General features: G+C 36.9%; 1 protein-coding gene across 1 annotated transcript; it reads right to left on the reverse strand.

Moving 5' to 3' along the window:
• Positions 1-3202, reverse strand: ptrh2 (peptidyl-tRNA hydrolase 2). Its single transcript, XM_084730502.1, has 2 exons — positions 3094-3202; positions 1-1160 (listed from the first exon to the last, which is right to left on the reverse strand). The coding sequence occupies exons 1-2, from the start codon at positions 3135-3137 to the stop codon at positions 635-637; spliced, it is 570 nt and encodes a 189-aa protein (XP_084586628.1). The 5' UTR covers positions 3138-3202; the 3' UTR covers positions 1-634.
• Positions 3203-9152: the final 5950 nt, after the last annotated feature.

Raw genomic sequence — 9152 nt, forward strand, 5'->3', positions numbered from 1 at the left:
TTTGTCTTGACATTTTTATTAACAGAATATCATTTTGGGACCATAGTCATCAGAATAGACCTTTTTCCACTTGCAGGAAAAGCACAGGTTTAATCAATAACATTAATAACAACTTGACATCTCTATTAACCAACTCCATGGCACTGCTGTTTTGCATTATTGCTCACTGTCTGGCCTCACACAAAAAACAGAGCTAAGCCATTGCTAATGTTAATAGTAACAAGCTTTTTCCTGCTATGACAAGGTCTGCTGTTATTTGACAGTGATGTGATTCTAATGAGATCAACAATAATTTAAATCTGTTTCCTCTGAGCATCATTTCATCAGACAAAGGCCTTAGATTGGTTAGCGTGGAGGACCAGCACAGACAGTGTTCTCTGTCAGAACTATCACAGTTAAGTAATACAAATGAAGCTGTTATCACTACTGTTCAAGAATCAACAGATTTCTAATGCTATGAATGCACAAATCTCCAAAACTGCACAGGAAAAATCAAGTATTTCACATGTAATTGAGTCATTCATTGCTGTGTAAAAATATAAACTTATGGTAGCCCAACTTTGTTATATTTCAAATAGTTTTAACAACAAAGGAGTTTTATTTAAGTCCTACAGATGATGGAAAGATCGAACTATTAATAGAGCTTCAAGTGTCCAGTGACTCTGTCGACCAGATCAGCCGGGCCTGGACCGATACCCAGCACGGTGCGTGATCCGGGTGCAATTTGTGTCCTTCCTGCATCCTGAATCAGGCTGACAGGAAGCCCCGCTTCTTTGGCATGAGCCAGCAGATCAATCAGGGTGTCCTCGTCAGGGGCCTTCACCACCACCTTGGGCTGGCCGCAGTACTCCCACTGTTTGAGAAGCTCAGGGTTCCTGCGCTGAACCTGTTTGTAAGCTGACACAGCAGCGTGGGAGCACTGGGCGGCCACTTTCCCTTTGCCCATCTTCAGGTCATTTCGGACCACTAAAATCATCTTGAACTCTCCACCCTCGCCCATCACGCTTGCTTCACCGGCGCCATTGCCCATCGCTGCCGCAAGGCTTTTGGATGTTGGGCCAAAGCGAGACCGTAGGTGCCAACCGAGGAGGAGCCCACAGCCCAGTCCTGCTACGACTCCCAAGCCCACTGGACCATATAGCAAATCCATATTGTTAAACCTGCAAAAAATAACAGAACAGAATTAATTAAGTCTATCACATGTCCGCATCAAAAAGCTTAAAAGGATAGTTTGGATTTTCTGAAGTGGAGTTGTATGAGGTACTCCATCGTCAGTGTATTACAGTCGATGGTGGTCGACGCGCCCCCAGTTTTGAGAAGCTGAGCAATATACTACTGTGGACAAAGTCAGCATCCTAAAAAAGTATAAAGTATATTTGCGTAAACACTTTATTTAGCTTATTTTCACTGCTTTGCCTTGCCTTCAGACAGCCTTTTTTGACATGAAACTACTGTTATATGAGCCAAACATAGCTTTCTCTAAAGCCACCAGACTTCTTTGACAAAAACAACAATTTTACCTTGCAGGACACGGGAGCTGCTAGTCTACTGCTGCCTCAGTCAGTTTGTTAGTTTGAAATCGTACAATAACACCAATGAACTAAAAGATTGATGTAGTGTCAAACCAGTAACTCCCATGTTCTGCAAGGTAAAATTACTGTTTTGTTGCAAAAGGAGTCTGGTGGCTTTGAAAAGTGTGCTTTTTGGGAGGGTGGGCTTTTATTTAAGTAGCTAAAACACATTTTGCTACTAACACTGTCTACAACAGTAGCTACTTAGCTTTGCTATGATGCTGTTACTCCTCTCTACTCCTCCAAAGTGGAGGCGTGGCAAAGTCCATCTACCGTCCTTAATACCCCGAGTATGGATACATACCTCACACTTCAAATTAATCCAAACTATTCTTTTACTTTTAAACTGCAGGAGGTTTGAGCCTAGAGCTGCAATGATTAATCAATAATTAATTGATTACAAAATTAATTGTCAGCTTTTTTGATAATCAGTTAATCTTTTTGTGTATTTTTTTAAGGAAAAAAAGTCAAAATTTTTCTTAAATGTGAATATATTCTGGTTTCCTTACTCTTCTTTGACAATAAACTGAATAAATTTGGGTTGTGAGCAAAACAAAATATTTAAGGACATTACTTAAGCCTTTGGGAAACACTGATTCAACTTTTTTTTAAAACCATTTTCTAAGATTTTATACACTCTACAACTATTAATCAAGAAAATAACTGAACGATTAATCAGCTTTGAAATAATTGTTAGTTGCAGCCCTGTTTGAAACAGCAACATCATCTCTTTATAGTTGAAAATGAACATGTATTCTTAATTTTGGAACAGCAGTTAACAGAAAAAAAAATATATAAATCGACAAAAACCGTCCAGCAAAGCACCCCAGTCAAATGATAAAATTCTCTCTCTCGCTCTCACTCACTCACTCATTCACTCACACACACACACACACACACACACACACTCAATTTGTTTTGCTGCGAAGAATGATTTGGAAAGTTTTCTCTTAAGAATAGAATATTTTTTCCCAGAAACATTGTTGCATTCAGATGACTCATATGTCACCTGTCTATGTTAAGGAAGGGCAGACTACCCTGAATTTAGGCTGGTGCTTTTACTGTATCTTCACCAGCTGTCATGGAAACGTAGAAAACGTAGACGCTGAGATGTTCATTTCTCTGTGCACTTCTACGGATTATTCCTCCAAGTCGGTCAGAAGTAGACTGAAATGTATTCTCAAAGGCTATTTAGTTATTTACACAATTTTATTTGCATCACTGGCTTTGCCCATATACATGTCAGACTAATACCATCGTGCTCGCGTTCATTTTGACGTTATCGTTAACGTATGCCTGTAATAATCTCTTGCTAGTTTACTAACTTTCTAAGTGTAACCAGGCTAGCTAACATTAGCTTCCTGGCTAGATGCGACCGTTTACTCGTCACAAACACCTCTTCATTACAACAGATATCACTTCACGAACAAACAGACTCATGTTCATACATGGTATGTCCCCACAGGGCCGACACGGTGCAGATTAATTGTTAAAAGGCAGATTAAACAGGTTAGTTTCGTACCTGCCGGCTTGTTCGACGTGCTGACAGCATGAATACAGCTTCATCTACTTTTCTTGTGGGCGCTTGGTGATGACGTCACAATAGTTTTTTTTTTTTTTTAAAGGGAAATACGCTTGCCTTTTTATTTAAATGTAAGTTAAGCAAATGCTCTGTATGTGAAATGAATATGCTGTGTCACATTGTCAACAAAGATTGTTTTCAAGGCAGCCATATTGATATGAAATACCAGAGTAAACACAGCACGTCCCACTAATCATTGGTAACACCTGTGAGTGTTCCATATATGTCAATGTGGCTGCGTGAAACAGGGCTAAGGGCAAAGCTAACCAACTTAAAACAGGTGAGAGCATAAAAACAATAGACCTTTTTCTCAGCAGCCACATGTATATAGTGGGTAGTAGGGAAAACACAGATGTTACAAATTGAGGTCCTGTTCCATTTAGTGTAGCAAATCCTTTCCAGTGAGTCAGCATGCAGAATAGCAGCACCCTGACTCTGTAGGACCTGAATGGACTTACTGTAACAAACCTTAATTAGTATCATTGGTAACACCTGTGTTTATCCCACTACATCATGTCAGAATGCTGCCTTGAAAAATTACTAAATCATCACTGGGGCAGCTGATTGTTTTTTGAAGAACTTAAAACAGTGTGTACCTCGTAGACACCTGCATCTGGAAGCTCCAGCTTAGTCAGTAGCTAAACCTACACAATGCAAAGGACCACTTTAATTCAGCGCAGTTGCAGTGGTGGACAGTAATGAAGTAAATTTACTTGAGTACTGTACTTAAGTACATTTTTTGAGTACCTGTTCTTTACTTGAGTATTTGTTTTTTTGGAAACTTCTGACTTTCACTCCACTACATTTCAAAGACAAATATTGTACTTTTGACTCCACTACATTTCTAGGAAGGTTGTTGTTACTTTTTGACTAAAATATAATTTCTTTAATCTTTTCTAAAATATAATTGGTCACATGCTGTGTTCCTCACAGAAAGAAACCAATCACAGTAGCTCCTCTCAAATGGGACTGATGTAAAAGCAGAAATACGTCCAGGCGCACTAACAAGAACAAGCAAGCTCTCCCTCTTTCATTCAACAAAAAGCAGTAATGGTGACAGCAGGAGAAAGACAAAGTGAAATCTCAAGATGTTATTATAATTATTCATTATTCCAGGTAGCTTTTAAAGTTGGATTGTTTTTATCGGGGTGAAAAATACCACATAATTCATGTATATATACTGCCTCTGAAGACAGAAAGAAATCTCAGTTATTTAACAGACTTGGAGAAATCCTTACAGTTCACTTCAATCTGCTTTTATGCAGTGATTTTAGTACAGTTACATCAGAAAATGACAACGTCTGTCCGTTTTGTTTTTGATTGTATTTCTATACTGAAGTTTTTATAGGTGTTTCTATAGGCTTTGTGTAGCAGAGTGGTTCTACAAGCAGGTCAGTGCATCATTAGATGGTTTCAGAGAGTTACAGGCATAGACATATATACTTAGACGCATTGAGCGGGTTGGCCCGTTGCTGCGATACGTCAGCGTGTCCGCCATGTTGGATGTGGCAGAACTGCCTCGTAAACTAATGCAAGGAAATGGACCGAACTTCATAAAGCGCCTTTCTACAAAGTGATTTAAATTAATGCCCTTTATTCACTCATTCACACACACACTAATATATTTGGGAAACAAATAGGCATCAAAAACAACGTATGTAACTTTTAATGTGATGATTATAAATGTTTATTCCTTATATGTTTAGGACATAGGTAAGCACCAAACAAACATATGTATTTTTCTGTTTTTATGAGTTTTTACAGCTATCAATGTATGTAACACTGTTATTATGATGATAAATATTGAAATATTAATATTAAACATCTGTGTTTATAATAACCAGATCCTAAAACGTAGATGTGACAGATGGGTTTTCTGAATTAAGAGCATGGACGTTTACATTTAACTGATTTTGATTCATCATTTTGATATTCAGTGATTGATGAACATATATACATACATATATCTGAACATATACATCTATCTGTACGGGGGGGGGGGGGCATTGACGAACATATATTAGGGCTGCAACGGATCACAGTTGACCCTTGTCCCGTACGGATCGCCCTCTACGGTTTGGCACACATGTGATCTGTGGACCACATGTGAGCATCGTAGTTTTACTGTCACTGTTACTTTTGTATAAGTTATAATACCTGAAATCTCAATGCAGAGTTGCAGTGAACAGACAGGACAGATATGGCAAGCCGTTCTAACATTTAATAGCTAAATTTGACTATCCGGAAGACCAGTGAGGGAGACCAGCCACCAAGACGCCTGTGACAACTCTGATGGAGTAACAAGCTTCACAGGCTGAGAATGACAAGACTGATCAAGAAGACCAGTGGGAATACTTTGTAGCTGCAGAAAAGGTATGGTCAAACTAATTAACCTTTTTCACAGCAGCCATACTGACATGAAATAGGGTAAACACAGACCAATGATGCTAATCAAAGCTTCATTAGTGTATAATCACCTGGGGCTGGTTTGATACAACACTAGTCTGTTGTGTTAGACTAGTCTTAATGTTGCTCATAGATCAGTCTATTGCAAGTTAGATCATTTCACAAAAATAAAGACTGATAACTGTAATCTGTATAGACATCCTCAGGAGCCTGTTTCACAAAGATCAAAGCAGTTTAGTTCTTGAGTAGAACTATGGTACAATGAATTCTGGGTAAATAATTTATCATTTATCTTTTTTTTTTTTTAATGGCAGATAAAGTGACCGCATCCATTACTTCAGCAGAAAATGTGTAATTTGGTTAAACTTTACAGTTACATGGACATTTTAATTAGAAAGTTTAGGGCAGAGTGTAAGAATACAAAAAGAAATCTGATATTGGAAAAAAGCAGTGACCGTAAACTGTGTTAATCCCACTGCTGAGAGCAGCATCAAAGCTGTTCAAAAAAAGATATCAAAATATGGCACAAGACGCAGAGAAATCATTGCTCTCTGCATAACAATGTTAGCAAACCACAAATGACACACTAGTCCTAAATATCTTTGTGAAACGTGGCTGACTCAGGCTTACAACCCATGACACCATGGTAAGAAGAGGAACAGAACAGAGGAAAACATGGCTCATAATTTGTGGTTTGCTAACATTGTTATGGAGAGAGCACATTTTTTGGTATTGCTACACTCTCCACTAAACTTTCCAAGTGAGATGTTTTAGTAACTGTTGAATTTCACCAGAAGTCACATGTTTTTTTGCTGAGGTAATCAGAGCTCAGAGGTTGGATGCTGTCACATGGTTGAACATTTTTTACATTGTCAAAAAAGGTCTGAATTTACCCAGAATTCATTGTGCCATAGAACTAGATGGTTAAGAACTAAACTGCTAACTGCTATACCTAGGTTATAGTTTAAGTGTATGTGAAACCAGCTTTAAGGATCGTTCTGTCTTAGAATGAGCCAATCATATCTGCAGAGAGCAGGTATCCTCTTCCCTGGAGATCCAATTTTAAATGCAAGCCAAGCAAGAGGACGTACAAATCTACTATGTTTTCATATAATTTGTATATTTGGTCTCACACATCTACATGTAAATTAGTAGTCTGCTTATAAGCCCATTTGTGCTGCGCATCTATTGACCAAAGAGGGCCGACTAACTTACATTTATATCAAAATACAACCTTCCCCATCTAAGTAGAATTTTCTTATTAGACATGTGTCTGTCAGTATATTTTTGTACACTATAAAGCTGAAAAAGTTGAGAAAACTCAAAATTTCAAGGCAATGGACTGCAATAGATTTTCGAGTTAGTTTTAAGCCCAACTCAAATTCTTAAGTTTTCTAAAACAACTGTTTTCATTGATAGAAAATAAAAATGTAAAATGAATTGAATTTGTTATAACGGGGAACCTAGCCAGCTGAATTATTATTTGGACTTACAAAAGAAATAATTATCTGATCTTTTCTGCTCTATATCTAATCGATGAAAGATGAGTTGTGGAATCATGAAAATATTCCCACATGTAACTTTATCTTGAGATGACCTCTTCTAGCTACAAAAGTGATTTATTAGCCACATGACTATATTCAATTGCCAGTCAACCAACCAACTGCACCTAATCACCATTTAACCCACTGATGAGTCGCTATACGCCACATAAAAGTGTCATTATTTTCTATTTATTCATTATTCTATGGGACATAAGCATTTAAAGCCAGCAGGCCTTTTTTCATTAGGCTCATTTCATATTAAGAAACACAAAACTGTAGGCTAGACAATCTCATACATGTTACAGTGGCTTCTATCACCAGCCGCTCAGTTTCTGTGTTGTTGTTGATTTCATTTTAACATAAGTATCATCACCTCCATTATACTCTGCTAAAATGTCAGGAAGGTATAAACAAATGTTAAAATTTTAATTTCGTCAATTAAAAGTATTTCAGGCACTAAATACGAAAAGATAAATCAGGTTCACAGCTCACTGTGACCAATTTCTAAACAAATTTTTAGTATCTAAAACTCAAAGATTCAAGTTTATCTTAAGAAAAAAGTTAATTATTAAAGATTATAAATCAGCAAAACTTTTTAAAGTTTATTTCAAAACTTAAAAGTTTGAGGTGGGCCCAAAACTGAAAAAAATCTTGAAATTTTAGTTACAGTGCACATACAGTATATCTATTGTAATGTTATGATGGTCAGTTGGAGAATTTATCAACAGTCTGGTAAAATTAATTTGAAAATCTGCAGGAGAGTCTAGTTGTGGTTGCAGCCATAGTACCAGCAGTACAAGGAGTGAAAATCAGAGTGTATCTATGTAAACTGATGATCAGAAAAAAGTTTTTAAAAAATCATCTTGTTTGAAATTCCAATGTGACATGAGGTCTCTTATGTTCAATATTGAGGTCAAGTCAAAATTAAGAATTTGCTTAATACACAACTTTTTTGGTTATATTTTTGCTAGATTGCCCAAAATAGATGGGCTGATAGCTCAGACAAACCCAACACTGGTCCTAGATAAGGCTTTTTGTGTTTGGTGGTCACTGTAAGTTCTGTTACATGCTTGAAAAGGAAGTAAATAACTGGATTAACAGACTGAGTTAAGAATACAGATTTAATCAGTCATGTCACATGTTTATTGTGAAATAATCACATCAATATAGACAAAATATATAGCTAAATTTAACTTAAATAACATAAATAATCCAATATAATTTTACAACTTCATTATTATTCTGAATAGAAGACACCTGACCTCACAAGATGCTGTTTTAACCCTCACACACTTCCACTCAACAAATAATGAACTGCTTTAATAAATGAACTATTCAGACCAGGGAATAAATAGATGAAGTATTTCAATACTCCATGCTGATTTCACCTGCTGGTTCAGCATTAAACTGGCTTATCATCAACATTTCTTAATATCATCATTAATTAATGATTGATTTATTGTTTCATGGCTCATCTTTCAGGAAGGTGAGTGAGGCATTCAGGGTCCACCTCTATCATCAGGCCCCATCTGGGCTGAAACAGGTATACTTAGCAAAAAAGAATATTCTTAGATATTATTTTTTTTCCATACAATCAAAGAATTTATTATTATTATTTTTATTTGGAAAAATCTCCATTTAAAACAGACAAACAAATCTTAAGTTCCTAATCATCTTTAAAGAACCACAGAGACATGACAGGAGAATATGCCAACTTTTATTACTTTTCATCAGGAATATCAAATCACAATTCATGGGAAAAGTGGACAGTGCAGTGTCAAAGTTAAATAAGGCTGTATTAAAGGGATAGTTCACCACAGAATCAAAAATTTGTATTTTCCTCCAGCCTGCAGTGCTGTGTGTCCATCTGGATTGTCTGGGTGTGAGTTGGGGAGTTTGGGAGATGTCGGCTGTAGAGATGTCTGCTTTCTCTCAGGTATAATGGAAGTAGATAATCCACAGACCTTGTGAGCAGTTTCATGTTCTTACGAGCCTAAAATGGCCTAAACATATCAAGATAGTATTTAGAGGCCATGTTGCCCAGCTCTG

The sequence above is a fragment of the Lutjanus erythropterus genome, chromosome 11, assembly GCF_056507025.1.
Source record: "Lutjanus erythropterus isolate fLutEry1 chromosome 11, fLutEry1.hap2, whole genome shotgun sequence".
Taxonomy (NCBI): domain Eukaryota; kingdom Metazoa; phylum Chordata; class Actinopteri; order Lutjaniformes; family Lutjanidae; genus Lutjanus; species Lutjanus erythropterus.